This window comes from Amaranthus tricolor, chromosome 1, assembly GCF_026212465.1.
Source record: "Amaranthus tricolor cultivar Red isolate AtriRed21 chromosome 1, ASM2621246v1, whole genome shotgun sequence".
NCBI classification, from domain to species: Eukaryota; Viridiplantae; Streptophyta; class Magnoliopsida; order Caryophyllales; family Amaranthaceae; genus Amaranthus; species Amaranthus tricolor.
Genome location: NC_080047.1, coordinates 3,531,554 through 3,554,721, shown reverse-complemented (window position 1 = coordinate 3,554,721; position 23,168 = coordinate 3,531,554). Strand labels below are relative to the sequence as shown.

The 23,168-nt window shown below is 36.2% G+C and overlaps 1 protein-coding gene across 2 annotated transcripts in view; it reads left to right on the top strand.

Moving 5' to 3' along the window:
- Nucleotides 1-23,168, top strand: part of LOC130799392 (LEAF RUST 10 DISEASE-RESISTANCE LOCUS RECEPTOR-LIKE PROTEIN KINASE-like 1.2) — a 28,699-nt gene that overhangs the window by 4,490 nt on the left and 1,041 nt on the right. Inside the window, exons 4-5 of one of the 2 annotated variants that reach the window (XR_009039260.1) lie at nucleotides 122-1,198; nucleotides 1,609-1,736. Coding sequence is in view for 1 of the 2 variants with exons in the window: in XM_057662493.1 (XP_057518476.1) it covers nucleotides 122-1,197 (1,076 nt within the window). In the remaining variant the exon portion in view is untranslated. Of the gene's footprint in view, nucleotides 1-121; nucleotides 1,199-1,608; nucleotides 1,951-23,168 lie in introns of those variants that run through there. The other variant, XM_057662493.1, reaches the window with a different exon arrangement.

Below are 23,168 nucleotides of genomic sequence, written 5' to 3'. Positions count from 1 at the left end.
GTGTTTTTAATGAGACTAATCATGAAGGTTTTTTGAGGACTGATGACTGAATACTAGAAGTGGCAACGGTGAAGCATAGGTGACTTTTGACAACTAACAGAAGTTGATTTGTGCTTCTTAGGCAGACTAACAGATGGAAGGGAAGTAGCTGTAAAACGTCTGTGTGAGAAGAACTGTGAAAGGGTTCAACAGTTCATGAACGAAGTTCAGATACTTACTCGTATGAAACACCCAAACCTTGTGACTCTTTACGGCTGCTCTTCCCGGCACTGCAGGGAACTACTCCTTGTGTACGAGTATGTGAAAAACGGCACAGTAGCCGATCACTTGTCTGGTAAAAATGCAAAATCAGGATCTCTTCCATGGCCAGTTCGCCTGAGGATTGCAATTGAAACTGCTGCTGCACTTTCTTACCTTCACGCTTCTGGCATCATACACCGTGATGTCAAAACTAATAACCTTCTCCTTGACTGCAACTTCAGTGTAAAAGTGGCTGATTTTGGGCTTTCGAGACTCTTCCCCGACCTTGTAACTCATGTTTCAACGGCTCCACAGGGAACTCCTGGTTACGTAGACCCAGAGTATAGCCAGTGTTATCAGCTGACAGACAAGAGTGATGTTTACAGTTTTGGTGTTGTTCTCATTGAGCTCATTTCTTCTATGCCAGCAGTTGACATCAACAGGCATAGGCATGAGATCAACTTATCTAGCTATGCAATGAAACGGATCCAACGGTGTGCATTTGATGAGTTGGTGGAACCCCAACTTGGGTTCGCATCAGATTTCAAGGTTAGGAGGATGACTATATTGGTGGCAGAGCTTGCATTCAGGTGTCTACAACATGACAAGGACTTCAGGCCCTCAATGGACGAGGTTTTGGAGGCTCTTAAGAGGATTGAATCCATTGATTATGAAGAATTAGAGGCCGAAGAGATGGCCAATTCTGAAACACTGCGAGCTGAAGAGACGTATCAAAATGCTCAGACGGAGGATTGTGAAGTATTGCAGACAAAAGAGACAGCTAAATATGCCGTGGTAGAGGGGGTGGAAACGCTTTTTAGTGATTCTACTTACACACGAACTTCTGCGGAGGATGATCATGCACTTCTGTTGCGTAATTTTCGACAATATTCATCTTCCCCAAGTTTAATGGAAAATTGGGTTAGTGGATCCAGTACATCTAGCATATGCAAATAAGGTAATCTATTTGTTTCTCTACTTGTAGACTGTAGTGTATTCTTAATTTGACAGTAGTACATAATTATATATATATATATATATATATATATATATATATATATAGATATAAGGTAAATGTAAAGAGGTCATAAAAGCCTGTACATAGATCAACTCAAATATATAAAGCTTTATAAATTATATGTTGTGAAATTTGATTATTTGAAAGAAGGCGGATCATAAACCATGGTCCGTTCCATACTCGTCGTGACCCAAATGTACTCGCGTGCATCTAAGATCGGTGTATTACAAATACATCAGTCGGACTTGTGCAAGAACAACGTCATTAATAGGGTAAACTAAGAAAAGGTTGGATGACCTGAAACACACAAATTATTCATTTGAATGTGCTTACGAAATGTCCAATTACAGCGGGATACAAGGCCAACTTCACATCGGTATCCTGGTGCCAGATGCGGGTCAACTGAGGATTCATCTTCACTCTTCAGATAAGTTTCGGTGTCATCGCCGTGATGGACCTCAGGCTCACGCTCAGTCAAGTTTGTCCTATAAGCCCCTGTATTATACTTTGCTGTTTGCTTATTTTACTACTTTTTCTGTATTGTTCATATCCTCTTTGTTAAATCATATTCCCTCCTGTTATGAATGGTATGTGTGACTTGAGTGCACAAGTTAATGTGTGTAATCATGTGTGTGACTCTTGGTTTGTGGAATGCAAATGGATGTAATTATGTGGAGAGTATTCATGATGAATTATGGGTGTTAATGAAGATTAATGAAAAAGAAGAAGGGACTTGATTTATGGTAGCTCGATCAGAATTCTGACAGAAGGATCAGAAAGGTCGCTCGACCTACCCGCTCGACCGAGCGAGTCATATTGGTAGGTCGAGCGGTCAGACAGAATGCTCTAGAAAGTAGCTCATGTTCGCTCAACCGAGCCGCTCGACCGAGCGAGCTCCCTGTTTCGGTCGAGCGGATCTTCTGATATGCATGGGATGCTGATTTTCGACCTTTCAAGTTCTTGGAGTTATTTCATATTATTCATTACTTAATATTAACTATGTATTCAAGTGAGCTATTGATATTCTAGTACCTAGTACTATATATAGGGCTCTCATACTCACACATCAAATACATCAAACACAACCCCTAAGCCAAACACATAGCCTTTTGTTTTTTATCTCTTACTCAATTGTAATTCTTCATTTAGAAGTGTTGTTTATACTCATTCTTGATATAATATAAACATATTCTACACACCACGGAGGACGTAACCATCATTGGGTGAACCTCCTTAAATCCTTGTGTCTTTTTGATTAGCTTACATTGTTAAACGTTGTTTTGTTCATTGTTGTTTGTATTGTTCTTAGCATCGTAATGGTTTTGGCAAACGTTTTCAATTGGTATCAGAGCCAAGTTGATTTTACGGTGTCTTAAGAAGTTGTTATTTGAGAATCATGACTACAATGAAGCTTGACATAGAGAAATTTGATAGAAATGTAAATTTTGGCTTATGGCAAGTCAAAATGAGAGCCATTTTAATCCAAAATGGTGTGCATAAGGCCATTGATGGTGTAGATAAGATGCCGGAAGGAATGACCGCATCAAGGGGGGAAGATATAGACTCAAAGGCATTGTCGGCAATTCAATTATGCCTTTCCAACGAAGTACTAAGAGAGGTTGTTAAAGAAACAACAACCAAGGATATATGGGAGAAGTTGGAATCACTCTATATGGCCAAGAGTGTTACCAATAGGCTACTTTTGAAAAGTAGACTTTACGATCTACGCTTGGAGGAAGGTAAATCCTTGAAACCTCACTTAGATGAATTTTATTCCATTGTTATGGATTTGCAAAACATTGATGTCAAGCTTGATGATGAAGACTTGACAATTTACCTCTTATGTTCTCTACTGATCCAAGATCAAATACGTTATCTCATGAGCCGATTGCTTTAGTTCTTGAAGTACTTGGTTTTAATCCTTTTAAATCTGAATTTGTTACATGTCTAACTTGGGTTGAAGATTAAGTGAAGCTACATATATATTGGTTGGACGTCACTTTGATAGGTCCAAGTTTAGCTATGTTTTTTAAAGTCTTTTTACCACTTAAATCTGATTAATTAGCTACTGCATGCTTAGGGAACAACTTAAATCAGCCTAATGCATGCTTTGAAGGCTATTTAATGTTGTTTTGTGAGTTCCAATGCTTGTTCCCCATGCTTGGACGTCCCACCTTAATTTCTCTTGCTTTTTAGCTTCCTTTTGCTGTTGTAACTCTATTTAAAGAGAGCTATTCATGAATGAAAGTTCAGACTTGTTTTATGAATCAACCTTTGTGTTTTCTTCTTGCCTATCTTTGTGTTTGTCCAAGGTTAACAAGAGTTCTTTAATACTTTGAGTGTGTTCTTGAGTATTAAACTAGGGGAGATTGAGTTTGTCTTGTCTCTAGCCTAAATACTATTGCATTGAGTTTGTTCTTGTGCTTTGGTTGTCCTATTTTCATTCAAATATACATTCTGTCCAAATTACTTCTTCTTTCTTTTCTTTTGTCCTTCTCCTTCCTTAATCATTTAGGAAGTCTTGAATTAGCATTTACATCATTTGGTATCAGAGCTTTGGTATTTTAAAGAGTGTTTCAAAGTGTTAATTCATTCAAAATAAACACAAAATATCAGACTTGCTGTTGTGTTGCTTTCGGTTTTTCGTTTTAAAAAAAAAAAAAAAAAAAAAAAAAAAAAAAAAAAAAAAAACTATGGCTGAAGAAAACCTCGCTGAGCTATTGAGATCAATCAATTTGAGGTTAGAAAGAATGGAGAAAAAAAATGAAGAGCGTGAGATTGAAAAACAAAAGCAAGATACAAGAATGGATGCTATGGCTGATATGCTTTTAAAAGCTACAAGAAAAATTGGTGAGATTGAAAATGAGGATTCTAGTAGTGGAAATAATTATAAATCTTTTGATGAAGATAGGGGGCTTAGAATTGATCTTCCAGAATTCGATGGAGGTCATGATAGCGAATCATTTCTTGATTGGCTAAGGCAAATTGAAACCGTGTTTGAATATAAGGAGTATGATGATAAAAAGAAGTTTAAGCTTGTTGTTCTTAAACTCACTAAACTTGCTGCCTTATGGTACGAAAATGTTAAAGCAAATAGAAGAAGAGAAGGAAAAAATAAAATGGACTCTTGGGAAAAATTTAAAAAAAAGATGAGGGATAAATGGGTGAGTAAGGAGTATGAGCAGGAGCAATACTTGAAACTTACACATCTTTCACAAGAAAATGAGATGAGTGTGGAAGAATACATTAGAGAGTTTGAAAAACTATGTTTGATTTGTGATTTGCAAGAGAAGGAAGCCTTTAAAATTGCTCGTTTCATTAAAGGGCTGTCCAAAAATATTTGTAGAAAAGTGGAAGTTACTCATTATGCTTCTTTTAGTGATGTTTGCAAATTGGCTTTGAAATATGAAGCACAATCCAAGGAAGAGAAAGAGAAGGAAAAGCCTAAGTTTCCTTACAAAGGTACTTCGAAGTTTACTCCTTCCAACTCAAAAGGGAGTACTTTTCAAAGTAAGGCTTTCCCATCTAGTTTTATAAGCGAAAAATCGAAAGAAAAGGCTGTTGTGTCGCCTAGTGAACTTGCAACAAGGAGGAAATGTTTTAAATGTCATGGAAGAGGACATATTGCTAGTGAATGTCCTAGCAAGGCTGTTTTAACATCTACTCAGTGTGCTATTATGGATGAAGAGGAAAAAATGTATAATTTTGTGGCAAATGAAGTGGAAGATTTGGAGGATGATTATGAGGAGGAAATACAACCAGAAGATGAGTACAATATGATGGTGGTTCGAAAAGTGCTATTTAGTGAGCCACAAGCTGATTTGAAGCAACGCCACAATTTGTTTCATACTAGATGCAAAATTGGAGAGAAGACTTGCAATGTTATAGTTGATAGCGGTGCACAAACTGATGTAGTATCATCTGAAGTTGTGAGTAAGCTGAAGTTAGCTACTAGAGATCATGAAGAACCTTACAAGTTGAATTGGTTGAATGATAGCACTGGAATAAGGGTGAGGAAGCAAGCTTTGGTTTCTTATTCTATTGGAGGCTTTGAAGATGAAAGATGGTGCGATGTAATTCCCATGGATGCTTGTCACTTGCTGCTTGGAAGACCATGGCAATTTGATCACAATTCGGAGCATAGAGGAAAAAGTAATGAGTATATTGTAACAAAAAAAGATGGTAGAAAAGTCAAATTAATTCCCTTACCCCCTAAAGTTGCTAAGAAAGAAAAAGACAAAAGCAACTATCTTGTAACATGTAATGAGTTTGAAAAAATAGTGGATGAATATGGTGGTGGTTATGCTTTGGTTCTAAGGACCAAAGATCAGATTAGTACTTCTTGTGATAACTCATCTTCCTTAAATGAGTTATTAGAAGAGTACAAAGATGTATTTCCAAATGACTTGCCCAAGGGCCTCCCACCAATAAGAGGCATTGAGCACGCCATTGACTTGATTCCTGGAGCACCTTTGCCAAATAAAGCTGCTTATAGATGTAACCCCGAGGAAAGTAAAGAGCTTGAGAGGCAAGTGAGTAAGTTGATTGAAAGGGGCTACGTGAGAGAAAGTCTTAGTCCTTGTGCTGTCCCTGCCCTTTTAGTGCCTAAGAAAGATGGCACTTGGAGAATGTGTGTAGATAGTAGATCCATAAATAACATAACCATCAAATACCGTTTTCCTATGCCTAGGTTGCAAGATATGCTTGATGAATTAAGTGGAGCCTTAGTCTTTTCAAAAATAGATTTAAGGAGTGGTTATCATCAAATGAGAATAAGGGAAGGGGATGAATGGAAAACTGCTTTTAAAACAAAACAAGGGTTATATGAGTGGTTAGTGATGCCATTTGGGCTTTGCAATGCTCCAAGTTCTTTCATGAGGTTAATGAATGAGGTTCTCCGTCCTTTTCTTAATAATTTTGTTGTTGTTTACTTGGATGATATTCTAGTGTATAGTAAAAACAATGAAGACCATATGGTGCATTTGAAGAGGTTGTTTGAAAAATTGAGGGAAGTAAAGTTGTATGGAAAGCTTGAGAAGTGTTTTTTCATGACCCCTAGTGTGTCATTTTTGGGATACATTGTGACTAGAGAAGGAGTGCAAGTAGATCCAGAAAAGGTTAAGGCAGTTAAGTCTTGGTTGGCTCCAACCAATGTGCATGAGGTAAGGAGTTTTCATGGGCTTGCTTCTTTCTATAGGCGGTTCATTAGAAACTTCTCTTCTATTATGGCTCCCATTACCGAGTTAACAAAAAAGGGTGAATTTGAATGGACTGAAAATGCTCAAAGGGCTTTTGATAAAGTCAAATACATGCTTTGCAATGCACCTATACTTGTTCTCCCTGATTTTAACAACGTGTTTGAAGTAGAGTGTGATGCAAGTGGGGTTGGAATAGGGGCTGTCCTTATTCAAGAAAAGAAGCCAGTAAGTTTCTTTAGTGAGAAGTTAAGTGAGGCTAAATTGAATTACTCTACTTATGATCGTGAATTTTATGCCATCGTTAGAGCTCTTGATCATTGGTCTCATTACCTTAGACCAAAACCCTTTGTTCTTCATTCTGATCATGAGGCTTTAAAATTCATAAATGGGCAACAAAAACTTAATAAAAGACATGCAAAGTGGGTAGAATTTCTTCAATCATTTACCTTTAGCTCCAAATATAAAGATGGAAAAAGTAATATTGTAGCTGATGCTTTATCTCGAAGAGCATACTTGCTTTCTATGGTGGATGCTAAGGTTTTGGGTTTTGAACAACTCAAGGAGTATTACAAAGATGATCCTGATTTTGCTAATGAATTTCCAAAGCCATCGAAAGATTACGTTGATCAAGATGGTTATCTTTTTAAAGGTAACAAGTTGTGTGTTCCTAAAGGTGGCATTCGTGAATTGTTGGTAAGAGAAGTTCATAGTGGTGGATTGGCTGGTCATTTTGGCATTCAAAAGACTCTTGATATTCTTGGTGAGCATTTCTATTGGCCAAGGATGATCAGGGATGTTACTTTAGTTGTGGAGAGATGTGCTACATGTCAAAAGTCAAAAGGGCATTTCACAAAGGGGCTTTATACTCCATTACCTGTTCCAGATTCTCCTTGGGAAAGTGTTAGCATGGATTTCATTGTTGGGCTACCGCGGACTCAAAGGGGTAGAGATAGCATTATGGTGGTGGTAGATAGATTTTCCAAAATGGCTCATTTTGTAGCTTGTAATAAAACAGATGATGCAGTAAAAGTGGCTGAATTGTACTTCAAGGAAATTGTCAAACTACATGGCATTCCTCGAAGTATAGTTTCGGATAGGGACTCCAAGTTTTTAAGTCACTTTTGGAGGACCCTATGGAAGTTGGTTGGTACCAAGTTACTATTTAGCACCTCTCATCATCCCCAAACTGATGGGCAAACAGAGGTGACAAATAGAACTTTGGGTGCTTTGTTACGTGGTCTTGTGAGCAAAACGCAGAAAGATTGGGACACGAAACTAGCCCATGCGGAGTTTGCTTACAATAGGGCTCATTCTTTAACTACTTCTCGTTCTCCTTTTGAAGTAGTGTATGGAGTGAATCCATTTGTGCCTGTTGATTTGATTCCCTTGCTGAAAACTAATATGGTAGAAAAAGATGCAAAAAAGAGGGTGGAAACCTTTCAAAAAACCTGTGAGCAAGTAAAGAAAAGAATTGAGGAGATGAATAAAAAATACCAAGAGAGAGCAAACAAAAAAAGGAAACAACCCATATTTAACCCTGGGGATTTGGTTTGGCTTCATTTGAGAAAAGAGAGATTTCCGAAGCTTCGCAAAAACAAGCTCATGCCTCGTTCTGATGGTCCGTTTAAAGTACTTGAGAGGGTAAATGATAATGCATACAAGATTGAACTTCCTGATGAGTTGATGGGTGTTAGTGCTACTTTTAATGTGGGCGATTTGTCACCGTACTTGGATGATTCAAGTTTGAGGACAAACTCTTCAAAAGAAGGAGAGAATGATCCAAGATCAAATACGTTATCTCATGAGCCGATTGCTTTAGTTCTTGAAGTACTTGGTTTTAATCCTTTTAAATCTGAATTTGTTACATGTCTAACTTGGGTTGAAGATTAAGTGAAGCTACATATATATTGGTTGGACGTCACTTTGATAGGTCCAAGTTTAGCTATGTTTTTTAAAGTCTTTTTACCACTTAAATCTGATTAATTAGCTACTGCATGCTTAGGGAACAACTTAAATCAGCCTAATGCATGCTTTGGAGGCTATTTAATGTTGTTTTGTGAGTTCCAATGCTTGTTCCCCATGCTTGGACGTCCCACCTTAATTTCTCTTGCTTTTTAGCTTCCTTTTGCTGTTGTAACTCTATTTAAAGAGAGCTATTCATGAATGAAAGTTCAGACTTGTTTTATGAATCAACCTTTGTGTTTTCTTCTTGCCTATCTTTGTGTTTGTCCAAGGTTAACAAGAGTTCTTTAATACTTTGAGTGTGTTCTTGAGTATTAAACTAGGGGAGATTGAGTTTGTCTTGTCTCTAGCCTAAATACTATTGCATTGAGTTTGTTCTTGTGCTTTGGTTGTCCTATTTTCATTCAAATATACATTCTGTCCAAATTACTTCTTCTTTCTTTTCTTTTGTCCTTCTCCTTCCTTAATCATTTAGGAAGTCTTGAATTAGCATTTACATCATTTGGTATCAGAGCTTTGGTATTTTAAAGAGTGTTTCAAAGTGTTAATTCATTCAAAATAAACACAAAATATCAGACTTGCTGTTGTGTTGCTTTCGGTTTTTCGTTTTAAAAAAAAAAAAAAAAAAAAAAAAAAAAAAAAAAAAAAAAAAAAAACTATGGCTGAAGAAAACCTCGCTGAGCTATTGAGATCAATCAATTTGAGGTTAGAAAGAATGGAGAAAAAAAATGAAGAGCGTGAGATTGAAAAACAAAAGCAAGATACAAGAATGGATGCTATGGCTGATATGCTTTTAAAAGCTACAAGAAAAATTGGTGAGATTGAAAATGAGGATTCTAGTAGTGGAAATAATTATAAATCTTTTGATGAAGATAGGGGGCTTAGAATTGATCTTCCAGAATTCGATGGAGGTCATGATAGCGAATCATTTCTTGATTGGCTAAGGCAAATTGAAACCGTGTTTGAATATAAGGAGTATGATGATAAAAAGAAGTTTAAGCTTGCTGTTCTTAAACTCACTAAACTTGCTGCCTTATGGTACGAAAATGTTAAAGCAAATAGAAGAAGAGAAGGAAAAAATAAAATGGACTCTTGGGAAAAATTTAAAAAAAAGATGAGGGATAAATGGGTGAGTAAGGAGTATGAGCAGGAGCAATACTTGAAACTTACACATCTTTCACAAGAAAATGAGATGAGTGTGGAAGAATACATTAGAGAGTTTGAAAAACTATGTTTGATTTGTGATTTGCAAGAGAAGGAAGCCTTTAAAATTGCTCGTTTCATTAAAGGGCTGTCCAAAAATATTTGTAGAAAAGTGGAAGTTACTCATTATGCTTCTTTTAGTGATGTTTGCAAATTGGCTTTGAAATATGAAGCACAATCCAAGGAAGAGAAAGAGAAGGAAAAGCCTAAGTTTCCTTACAAAGGTACTTCGAAGTTTACTCCTTCCAACTCAAAAGGGAGTAGTTTTCAAAGTAAGGCTTTCCCATCTAGTTTTATAAGCGAAAAATCGAAAGAAAAGGCTGTTGTGTCGCCTAGTGAACTTGCAACAAGGAGGAAATGTTTTAAATGTCATGGAAGAGGACATATTGCTAGTGAATGTCCTAGCAAGGCTGTTTTAACATCTACTCAGTGTGCTATTATGGATGAAGAGGAAAAAATGTATAATTTTGTGGCAAATGAAGTGGAAGATTTGGAGGATGATTATGAGGAGGAAATACAACCAGAAGATGAGTACAATATGATGGTGGTTCGAAAAGTGCTATTTAGTGAGCCACAAGCTGATTTGAAGCAACGCCACAATTTGTTTCATACTAGATGCAAAATTGGAGAGAAGACTTGCAATGTTATAGTTGATAGCGGTGCACAAACTGATGTAGTATCATCTGAAGTTGTGAGTAAGCTGAAGTTAGCTACTAGAGATCATGAAGAACCTTACAAGTTGAATTGGTTGAATGATAGCACTGGAATAAGGGTGAGGAAGCAAGCTTTGGTTTCTTATTCTATTGGAGGCTTTGAAGATGAAAGATGGTGCGATGTAATTCCCATGGATGCTTGTCACTTGCTGCTTGGAAGACCATGGCAATTTGATCACAATTCGGAGCATAGAGGAAAAAGTAATGAGTATATTGTAACAAAAAAAGATGGTAGAAAAGTCAAATTAATTCCCTTACCCCCTAAAGTTGCTAAGAAAGAAAAAGACAAAAGCAACTATCTTGTAACATGTAATGAGTTTGAAAAAATAGTGGATGAATATGGTGGTGGTTATGCTTTGGTTCTAAGGACCAAAGATCAGATTAGTACTTCTTGTGATAACTCATCTTCCTTAAATGAGTTATTAGAAGAGTACAAAGATGTATTTCCAAATGACTTGCCCAAGGGCCTCCCACCAATAAGAGGCATTGAGCACGCCATTGACTTGATTCCTGGAGCACCTTTGCCAAATAAAGCTGCTTATAGATGTAACCCCGAGGAAAGTAAAGAGCTTGAGAGGCAAGTGAGTAAGTTGATTGAAAGGGGCTACGTGAGAGAAAGTCTTAGTCCTTGTGCTGTCCCTGCCCTTTTAGTGCCTAAGAAAGATGGCACTTGGAGAATGTGTGTAGATAGTAGATCCATAAATAACATAACCATCAAATACCGTTTTCCTATGCCTAGGTTGCAAGATATGCTTGATGAATTAAGTGGAGCCTTAGTCTTTTCAAAAATAGATTTAAGGAGTGGTTATCATCAAATGAGAATAAGGGAAGGGGATGAATGGAAAACTGCTTTTAAAACAAAACAAGGGTTATATGAGTGGTTAGTGATGCCATTTGGGCTTTGCAATGCTCCAAGTTCTTTCATGAGGTTAATGAATGAGGTTCTCCGTCCTTTTCTTAATAATTTTGTTGTTGTTTACTTGGATGATATTCTAGTGTATAGTAAAAACAATGAAGACCATATGGTGCATTTGAAGAGGTTGTTTGAAAAATTGAGGGAAGTAAAGTTGTATGGAAAGCTTGAGAAGTGTTTTTTCATGACCCCTAGTGTGTCATTTTTGGGATACATTGTGACTAGAGAAGGAGTGCAAGTAGATCCAGAAAAGGTTAAGGCAGTTAAGTCTTGGTTGGCTCCAACCAATGTGCATGAGGTAAGGAGTTTTCATGGGCTTGCTTCTTTCTATAGGCGGTTCATTAGAAACTTCTCTTCTATTATGGCTCCCATTACCGAGTTAACAAAAAAGGGTGAATTTGAATGGACTGAAAATGCTCAAAGGGCTTTTGATAAAGTCAAATACATGCTTTGCAATGCACCTATACTTGTTCTCCCTGATTTTAACAACGTGTTTGAAGTAGAGTGTGATGCAAGTGGGGTTGGAATAGGGGCTGTCCTTATTCAAGAAAAGAAGCCAGTAAGTTTCTTTAGTGAGAAGTTAAGTGAGGCTAAATTGAATTACTCTACTTATGATCGTGAATTTTATGCCATCGTTAGAGCTCTTGATCATTGGTCTCATTACCTTAGACCAAAACCCTTTGTTCTTCATTCTGATCATGAGGCTTTAAAATTCATAAATGGGCAACAAAAACTTAATAAAAGACATGCAAAGTGGGTAGAATTTCTTCAATCATTTACCTTTAGCTCCAAATATAAAGATGGAAAAAGTAATATTGTAGCTGATGCTTTATCTCGAAGAGCATACTTGCTTTCTATGGTGGATGCTAAGGTTTTGGGTTTTGAACAACTCAAGGAGTATTACAAAGATGATCCTGATTTTGCTAATGAATTTCCAAAGCCATCGAAAGATTACGTTGATCAAGATGGTTATCTTTTTAAAGGTAACAAGTTGTGTGTTCCTAAAGGTGGCATTCGTGAATTGTTGGTAAGAGAAGTTCATAGTGGTGGATTGGCTGGTCATTTTGGCATTCAAAAGACTCTTGATATTCTTGGTGAGCATTTCTATTGGCCAAGGATGATCAGGGATGTTACTTTAGTTGTGGAGAGATGTGCTACATGTCAAAAGTCAAAAGGGCATTTCACAAAGGGGCTTTATACTCCATTACCTGTTCCAGATTCTCCTTGGGAAAGTGTTAGCATGGATTTTATTGTTGGGCTACCGCGGACTCAAAGGGGTAGAGATAGCATTATGGTGGTGGTAGATAGATTTTCCAAAATGGCTCATTTTGTAGCTTGTAATAAAACAGATGATGCAGTAAAAGTGGCTGAATTGTACTTCAAGGAAATTGTCAAACTACATGGCATTCCTCGAAGTATAGTTTCGGATAGGGACTCCAAGTTTTTAAGTCACTTTTGGAGGACCCTATGGAAGTTGGTTGGTACCAAGTTACTATTTAGCACCTCTCATCATCCCCAAACTGATGGGCAAACAGAGGTGACAAATAGAACTTTGGGTGCTTTGTTACGTGGTCTTGTGAGCAAAACGCAGAAAGATTGGGACACGAAACTAGCCCATGCGGAGTTTGCTTACAATAGGGCTCATTCTTTAACTACTTCTCGTTCTCCTTTTGAAGTAGTGTATGGAGTGAATCCATTTGTGCCTGTTGATTTGATTCCCTTGCTGAAAACTAATATGGTAGAAAAAGATGCAAAAAAGAGGGTGGAAACCTTTCAAAAAACCTGTGAGCAAGTAAAGAAAAGAATTGAGGAGATGAATAAAAAATACCAAGAGAGAGCAAACAAAAAAAGGAAACAACCCATATTTAACCCTGGGGATTTGGTTTGGCTTCATTTGAGAAAAGAGAGATTTCCGAAGCTTCGCAAAAACAAGCTCATGCCTCGTTCTGATGGTCCGTTTAAAGTACTTGAGAGGGTAAATGATAATGCATACAAGATTGAACTTCCTGATGAGTTGATGGGTGTTAGTGCTACTTTTAATGTGGGCGATTTGTCACCGTACTTGGATGATTCAAGTTTGAGGACAAACTCTTCAAAAGAAGGAGAGAATGATCCAAGATCAAATACGTTATCTCATGAGCCGATTGCTTTAGTTCTTGAAGTACTTGGTTTTAATCCTTTTAAATCTGAATTTGTTACATGTCTAACTTGGGTTGAAGATTAAGTGAAGCTACATATATATTGGTTGGACGTCACTTTGATAGGTCCAAGTTTAGCTATGTTTTTTAAAGTCTTTTTACCACTTAAATCTGATTAATTAGCTACTGCATGCTTAGGGAACAACTTAAATCAGCCTAATGCATGCTTTGGAGGCTATTTAATGTTGTTTTGTGAGTTCCAATGCTTGTTCCCCATGCTTGGACGTCCCACCTTAATTTCTCTTGCTTTTTAGCTTCCTTTTGCTGTTGTAACTCTATTTAAAGAGAGCTATTCATGAATGAAAGTTCAGACTTGTTTTATGAATCAACCTTTGTGTTTTCTTCTTGCCTATCTTTGTGTTTGTCCAAGGTTAACAAGAGTTCTTTAATACTTTGAGTGTGTTCTTGAGTATTAAACTAGGGGAGATTGAGTTTGTCTTGTCTCTAGCCTAAATACTATTGCATTGAGTTTGTTCTTGTGCTTTGGTTGTCCTATTTTCATTCAAATATACATTCTGTCCAAATTACTTCTTCTTTCTTTTCTTTTGTCCTTCTCCTTCCTTAATCATTTAGGAAGTCTTGAATTAGCATTTACATCATTTGGTATCAGAGCTTTGGTATTTTAAAGAGTGTTTCAAAGTGTTAATTCATTCAAAATAAACACAAAATATCAGACTTGCTGTTGTGTTGCTTTCGGTTTTTCGTTTTAAAAAAAAAAAAAAAAAAAAAAAAAAAAAAAAAAAAAAAAAACTATGGCTGAAGAAAACCTCGCTGAGCTATTGAGATCAATCAATTTGAGGTTAGAAAGAATGGAGAAAAAAAATGAAGAGCGTGAGATTGAAAAACAAAAGCAAGATACAAGAATGGATGCTATGGCTGATATGCTTTTAAAAGCTACAAGAAAAATTGGTGAGATTGAAAATGAGGATTCTAGTAGTGGAAATAATTATAAATCTTTTGATGAAGATAGGGGGCTTAGAATTGATCTTCCAGAATTCGATGGAGGTCATGATAGCGAATCATTTCTTGATTGGCTAAGGCAAATTGAAACCGTGTTTGAATATAAGGAGTATGATGATAAAAAGAAGTTTAAGCTTGCTGTTCTTAAACTCACTAAACTTGCTGCCTTATGGTACGAAAATGTTAAAGCAAATAGAAGAAGAGAAGGAAAAAATAAAATGGACTCTTGGGAAAAATTTAAAAAAAAGATGAGGGATAAATGGGTGAGTAAGGAGTATGAGCAGGAGCAATACTTGAAACTTACACATCTTTCACAAGAAAATGAGATGAGTGTGGAAGAATACATTAGAGAGTTTGAAAAACTATGTTTGATTTGTGATTTGCAAGAGAAGGAAGCCTTTAAAATTGCTCGTTTCATTAAAGGGCTGTCCAAAAATATTTGTAGAAAAGTGGAAGTTACTCATTATGCTTCTTTTAGTGATGTTTGCAAATTGGCTTTGAAATATGAAGCACAATCCAAGGAAGAGAAAGAGAAGGAAAAGCCTAAGTTTCCTTACAAAGGTACTTCGAAGTTTACTCCTTCCAACTCAAAAGGGAGTAGTTTTCAAAGTAAGGCTTTCCCATCTAGTTTTATAAGCGAAAAATCGAAAGAAAAGGCTGTTGTGTCGCCTAGTGAACTTGCAACAAGGAGGAAATGTTTTAAATGTCATGGAAGAGGACATATTGCTAGTGAATGTCCTAGCAAGGCTGTTTTAACATCTACTCAGTGTGCTATTATGGATGAAGAGGAAAAAATGTATAATTTTGTGGCAAATGAAGTGGAAGATTTGGAGGATGATTATGAGGAGGAAATACAACCAGAAGATGAGTACAATATGATGGTGGTTCGAAAAGTGCTATTTAGTGAGCCACAAGCTGATTTGAAGCAACGCCACAATTTGTTTCATACTAGATGCAAAATTGGAGAGAAGACTTGCAATGTTATAGTTGATAGCGGTGCACAAACTGATGTAGTATCATCTGAAGTTGTGAGTAAGCTGAAGTTAGCTACTAGAGATCATGAAGAACCTTACAAGTTGAATTGGTTGAATGATAGCACTGGAATAAGGGTGAGGAAGCAAGCTTTGGTTTCTTATTCTATTGGAGGCTTTGAAGATGAAAGATGGTGCGATGTAATTCCCATGGATGCTTGTCACTTGCTGCTTGGAAGACCATGGCAATTTGATCACAATTCGGAGCATAGAGGAAAAAGTAATGAGTATATTGTAACAAAAAAAGATGGTAGAAAAGTCAAATTAATTCCCTTACCCCCTAAAGTTGCTAAGAAAGAAAAAGACAAAAGCAACTATCTTGTAACATGTAATGAGTTTGAAAAAATAGTGGATGAATATGGTGGTGGTTATGCTTTGGTTCTAAGGACCAAAGATCAGATTAGTACTTCTTGTGATAACTCATCTTCCTTAAATGAGTTATTAGAAGAGTACAAAGATGTATTTCCAAATGACTTGCCCAAGGGCCTCCCACCAATAAGAGGCATTGAGCACGCCATTGACTTGATTCCTGGAGCACCTTTGCCAAATAAAGCTGCTTATAGATGTAACCCCGAGGAAAGTAAAGAGCTTGAGAGGCAAGTGAGTAAGTTGATTGAAAGGGGCTACGTGAGAGAAAGTCTTAGTCCTTGTGCTGTCCCTGCCCTTTTAGTGCCTAAGAAAGATGGCACTTGGAGAATGTGTGTAGATAGTAGATCCATAAATAACATAACCATCAAATACCGTTTTCCTATGCCTAGGTTGCAAGATATGCTTGATGAATTAAGTGGAGCCTTAGTCTTTTCAAAAATAGATTTAAGGAGTGGTTATCATCAAATGAGAATAAGGGAAGGGGATGAATGGAAAACTGCTTTTAAAACAAAACAAGGGTTATATGAGTGGTTAGTGATGCCATTTGGGCTTTGCAATGCTCCAAGTTCTTTCATGAGGTTAATGAATGAGGTTCTCCGTCCTTTTCTTAATAATTTTGTTGTTGTTTACTTGGATGATATTCTAGTGTATAGTAAAAACAATGAAGACCATATGGTGCATTTGAAGAGGTTGTTTGAAAAATTGAGGGAAGTAAAGTTGTATGGAAAGCTTGAGAAGTGTTTTTTCATGACCCCTAGTGTGTCATTTTTGGGATACATTGTGACTAGAGAAGGAGTGCAAGTAGATCCAGAAAAGGTTAAGGCAGTTAAGTCTTGGTTGGCTCCAACCAATGTGCATGAGGTAAGGAGTTTTCATGGGCTTGCTTCTTTCTATAGGCGGTTCATTAGAAACTTCTCTTCTATTATGGCTCCCATTACCGAGTTAACAAAAAAGGGTGAATTTGAATGGACTGAAAATGCTCAAAGGGCTTTTGATAAAGTCAAATACATGCTTTGCAATGCACCTATACTTGTTCTCCCTGATTTTAACAACGTGTTTGAAGTAGAGTGTGATGCAAGTGGGGTTGGAATAGGGGCTGTCCTTATTCAAGAAAAGAAGCCAGTAAGTTTCTTTAGTGAGAAGTTAAGTGAGGCTAAATTGAATTACTCTACTTATGATCGTGAATTTTATGCCATCGTTAGAGCTCTTGATCATTGGTCTCATTACCTTAGACCAAAACCCTTTGTTCTTCATTCTGATCATGAGGCTTTAAAATTCATAAATGGGCAACAAAAACTTAATAAAAGACATGCAAAGTGGGTAGAATTTCTTCAATCATTTACCTTTAGCTCCAAATATAAAGATGGAAAAAGTAATATTGTAGCTGATGCTTTATCTCGAAGAGCATACTTGCTTTCTATGGTGGATGCTAAGGGAGGTCACAAGAGAAACTCTACTCTATGGTAGAGATAATTTGAGTAGTGATGAAGTGAAGAGTGCCTTGACACAAAGGGATCCTATCGATTCACAATTATCACAAAAGTCACAAAGCAATGCTAGTGATGGTTTGTTTGTGAAAGGGAGGTCACAAGAGAAAGGTTCCACTAGTGGGAGTGGAAACAAGGGTAAAGGGAGGTCCAAGTCTATTAGGCCAAATAAATAAAACTTGTAATTATTGCAAGCTTAAAGGCACATCAAGAAGGATTGTTGGAAGTTGAAAAAGAAAAATGAGGAGGCTAGGGAAGGAACTAGTAATGCAAATGCTAGTTATGTGAATGATAGTGATGATGGTGATGTGTTAATTGCCACACATAAGTACAAAGATAATGATGAGTGGATTCTTGACTTGGGGTGCACATTCCACATGACTCCCAACAAAACTTTCTTCCATACATTTGAAAGTGTTGATGGGGGAAATGTTACCATGGGGAACAACACGATTTGTAAGGTTGTTGGGATTGGGAGCATTAGAGTGAAGATGTTTGATGGAATTGTGAGGACCTTAACCGATGTTAGGTATGTTCCGGGTTTAAAAAAGAATCTTTTGTCTTTGGGTACTCTTGATAAGATCGGGTGTAGAATCACTTGTGAAGGTGGAGTTATGAAGGTTGCTAGAGGTTCACTAGTTGTGATGAAGGGTAAGTTGAATGGGAGTTTGTATGCTCTTCAAGGTTCAACCATCCTTGGCTCGGCAAATATTTCCACAAGCACAATGTCCGATCATGACACCAAACTTTGGCATTTGAGGCTTGGTCACATGGGAGAAAGAGGTATGTTTGAACTCTCTAAACAAGGTTTATTTAATGGGAAGAAATTTGGGAACCTTGGTTTTTGTGAACATGTGTTTATGGGAAACACAAAAGAGTTAGTTTCAAACCCGCCATTCACAACACTAAGGGAATTTTAGACTACGTCCATTCCGATTTGTGGGGGCCTTCACGAATGCCCTCTCTTAGTGGTTGTAATTACTTGTTGACCTTTATTGATGATTTTTCAAGAAAAGTATGGTGTTATTTTATAAAACATAAAAATGAAGTTTTTGATGTCTTCTTGGAATGGAAGAAGATGATTGAAAAGAAGACCGGTAGGAACATCAAGACCTTAAGAACCGATAATGGTCTTGAATTTGTTGATAATAATTTTCTTAAATATTGTTCTAATGAAGGCATTGTTAGACATAGAACTTGTGCAGGTCGTCCTCAACAAAATGGTGTTGCGGAGAGGATGAATAAAACATTGTTAGAGAGGGCGCGGTGTATGCTAAAACAAGAGAATTTGGGGAAGCAATTTTGGGCCGAAGCGGTGGCTACGGCATGTTATTTGATCAACCGCTCACCTCATACCGCCTTAAAATTCAAGTCGCCACAAGAAGTGTGGTACAACACTCCGGTATATTATTCTAGTCTTAGAATCTTTGGTTGTCCAGCTTATATTCATGTAAATGATGGTAAGTTAGAACCTAGGGCTAGAAGATGTATTTTTGTGGGATATGGAGTGGGTGTAAAGGGGTATAGGGTGTGGTGTAATGAATCAAAGAGAATAATTGTTTCTAGAGATGTTGTTTTTGATGAAAATAGCATGTTTGTATCTAGTATAGAAAAGTCCACTGATAATAATGTAAATGATGATGCACAAGTGGAGGGTTAACCTCCCAATATTGAAGATGAGAAAAATGATGATGATGTTCAACAAAGGTCTCCTTCTTTGTCCACAACTAGGCAAAGAAGGAAGATCGTGGCTCCAAGGAGGTACATTGAAGAGTGTGATTATGTGGTATATGCTCTCAACATTGCTAGCGAAGTTGAAGGGTTACATGAACCAAGTACGTACAAGGAGGCTATGGCCTCAAATGACTCAAGCAAGTGGTTGATGGCTATGAAGCAAGAGATGGAGTCTCTTGCAAAGAACGGGACTTGGGATATCATTGAAGCATCAAAGAAAAAGAAAATTGTTGGGTGCAAGTGGATATTCAAGAGGAAGGAGGGTCCTTCAAGTGACATTCCTCCCATCTACAAAGCAAGGGTAGTTGCAAAGGGATACTCTCAAATTGAGGGTGTTGATTTTCATGAAGTTTTCTCACCGGTGGTGAAACACTCTTCTATAAGGGCATTGCTTGCTTTGGTGGAGATGGAGGATTTGGAGTTACATCAATTGGATGTAAAAACGACTTTTCTTCATGGTGAGCTTGAAGAGGAAATTTTTATGAAGCAACCTGAAGGTTTTGAGGTAGCCGGTAAGGAAAATCATGTGTGTAGATTGAAGAGGTCATTGTATGGGTTAAAGCAATCTCCGAGGCAATGGTACAAAAGGTTTGATTCCTTTATGATTTCACATGATTTTATTAGAAGTTCTTATGATAGTTGTGTCTATCTTAAGAAATTTGAAGATGGTTCTTTGTTATATTTGCTCTTATATGTTGATGACATGCTAGTAGCATGTAGCTCTTTGTTTAAGGTGGAGAACTTGAAAGAGTTGCTTTCAAGTGAATTTGATATGAAGGATCTTGGTGAAGCCAAAAAGATTCTTAGGATGGAGATTTTGAGAGATCGGGCTAAGGGTATATTATACCTTAGTCAAAGGAAGTACATCGAGAAAGTTGCGCAACGTTTCTCTATGGATGACGCTAAAGGTGTGTCTACTCCTCTTGCTTCTCATTTTAAATTATCCAAAAAGTTGTGTCCACAGACAAAGGCGGAAGAAGAGCAAATGGTAAGAATCCCATACACTAGTGCCGTTGGTAGTGTTATGTATGCCATGGTATGTTCTAGACCCGACATTGCTCATGCGGTGAGTTTGGTGAGTAGATATATGTCTAATCTGGGGAAGGGACATTGGGAGGAACTAAAATGGTTATTAAGGTATTTAAAAGATACTTCTAATGTTTGTCTTATGTATGGGAAGAATTCAAGCGAGCTAACCGGGTATTGTGACTCGGATTATGGTGGTGATCTAGATAATAGAAAGTTCACAAGTGGGTTCGTGTTTACTTTGGGTGGTTCGGCGATAAGTTGGCAATCATCTTTACAAGATGTGGTTGCTCTCTCAACAACCGAAGCGGAATACATAGCCGTGGCCGAGTCATTCAAGGAGGCAAAATGGCTTAAAGGTCTTGTTGGTGAAATGTGCAATAAGGTGTGTGAGGTAAGTGTGCATTGTGATAGTCAAAGTGCAATTCATTTGGCTAGGAATCAAAACACATTTCATAGAAGGTCCAAACACATTGATATTAAGTATAATTTCATCCGGGATGAAGTTGTGCACAAGAGGGTGATATTAAAGAAAATTAACACTACGGAAAATCCGGCCGACATGATGACAAAGTCATTACCTACAACCAAGTTTGAATTATGTGTTGACTTGGTTGGTTTAGCTCCTTGCTTGAAATAATGTCTTTGGGGCATTTGAGGTGTGTATGTTTTTCTTTTATTCATGAAGTGGATTGATGAATGTTTTTGACTTGGGTGAACTCAAGTCAAGGTGGAGATTGTTATGAATGGTATGTGTGACTTGAGTGCACAAGTTAATGAATTATGCATGGGATCTTCTGATATGCATGGGATGTTGATTTTCGACCTTTCAAGTTCTTGGAGTTATTTCATATTATTCATTACTTAATATTAACTATGTATTCAAGTGAGCTATTGATATTCTAGTACCTAGTACTATATATAGGGCTCTCATACTCACACATCAAATACATCAAACACAACCCCTAAGCCAAACACATAGCCTTTTGTTTTTTATCTCTTACTCAATTGTAATTCTTCAGTTAGAAGTGTTGTTTATACTCATTCTTGATATAATATAAACAGAAACTACACACCACGGAGGACGTAACCATCATTGGGTGAACCTCCTTAAATCCTTTTGTCTTTTTGATTAGCTTACATTGTCAAACGTTGTTTTGTTCATTGTTGTTTGTATTGTTCTTAGCATCGTAACGGTTTTGGCAAACGTTTTCACCTCCTATTCATTATTATAATAGTCAATTAAGATTTTGTTTGATTTGTCTTGATATTTTATAATTTATAATTTTTAATTAAACGCAATTTGAGATATTTGCGATTTATTACGTGCATTGACAAACGTCTAAAAATCTAATGGGACAATAATACTCCCCCTGTTTTCAAATGTTCTTCTCATTCATTTTTTCCGCAAATCTCAATACAAGCTTTAAAATCAAATAATTTTAATTGTGAGTTTTTAAAAATTCTAAAAAGTTGATATTTAGAAAATACATACTGAGACGAATCTAACAAGATTCCACGTGAATATGTTTTTTATGGATCGATGAGAAATCGTAGTCAAAGCTTGATACTAAAATTTGTAAATTCTCTTTGAGAAGAACATACGAAAATGAAGGGAGTAGTATTATAGGCATTTCATCTTTATCCATTTTAAGTTGATAATGATGTTTGTTATTATAAATCAATCAAAATTAACCTCTTGATCAAATATTTTCGTCTGATAATGATTTTTAATCAGTCAAAAAGTTTTTTTGGTCAAATTGAAAGTGCTGGTCTATGAAACTTTTTACATTAGTTTTTCGGCTTGGTGACTTTCTTTTATCTTTCTAATAAACAACTTACAATTAATATATATTTTATCAAACATTTATGTTAACATATAACTTATTCAAAAAACTTTAACAATCTATAATAGCAGCTAATGCTAATAGCTAATAAAATAAGCTAACTATATATATAAAACAACTAATTGTCAACAATTAAATAATTTTCAAATACCAATTTTTTACGTACACTCAATACATAAACGTAAAATATTATCTCAAATACATCATATCTTAATATTTGCCCCATGAAACCTACATTTTTCGCTGTGTTAACATTTTTAAGAGATTGAAGAGTGATACTTCAAATTAAGAACAAATAACCCAGTAAATACTCATTAGTTATTTTGATTATTTATATATTTAACTATATATATCAAAGAATTATAAAAAGTTAATATTATAAAAATATGTAATTAGATGATTCAAATAAGATCTCATTTGATTATAATTTTTCTTACACATTAGTCACTAAATATAATAAATGCTTGAACGATTTAATAGTGTTATAAACCGTATAGACTCATCACATTCTACTAATGACTATTTCAGAACGGAAAAAGTAGTAATTTTTCCTTTTTTGACTTGCATTCAAATTGATTTTCCACAGTTTGTCATTCTATGGTGTTTTATGTACATCTTCATATAAAATATAATTATATAAAATTTTATTTATTCATCTTATTATATATTTTTATAATATAAATTAATTTTTAATCATATATAACTCTACACCATATAATCATTAGAATGTGAAAAGATGTTGACTGGACTAAAAAAACAGCGAAAGTAGCTTCCTAGCAGGAATTCAATGTTACATGAAGACTAGTCAATTTTTGCATCATAGTCGTGGCTAAATTTGGCTCTATAAAATAATTTTTTCTCTAATTTGTTCTTTGTTTTATTTGTTCTAATAATTCTAATTTTTATTTTAAGATATTTTCTCCTTTATTTCTAAATAAATACACTATTATCTTAATTCATTAAATTTAATTTTTTAAACTTCGTGCCAAATATAAATAAGGCTAATTCATTGAGATCTAGAAGAACATAATACTCCCTCCTATTCACCTTAAGAGTCTCATTTGACTTTTCACGGATTTTAAGAAAAGTTAAAAGTGGGACCCTAAGGTAAGAAAGAGAGTGGTATTATGGGTTTTTAATGTAAGGGAGGAAAATTAGTATGGGTAATGGAGGGTATAACTGAAAATAGAATAAAGAAAATAAAAATAGGACAATTAAAATGACTTGACCATAAAAGAAAATGGAACACATAAACTGAATGGGAGGGAG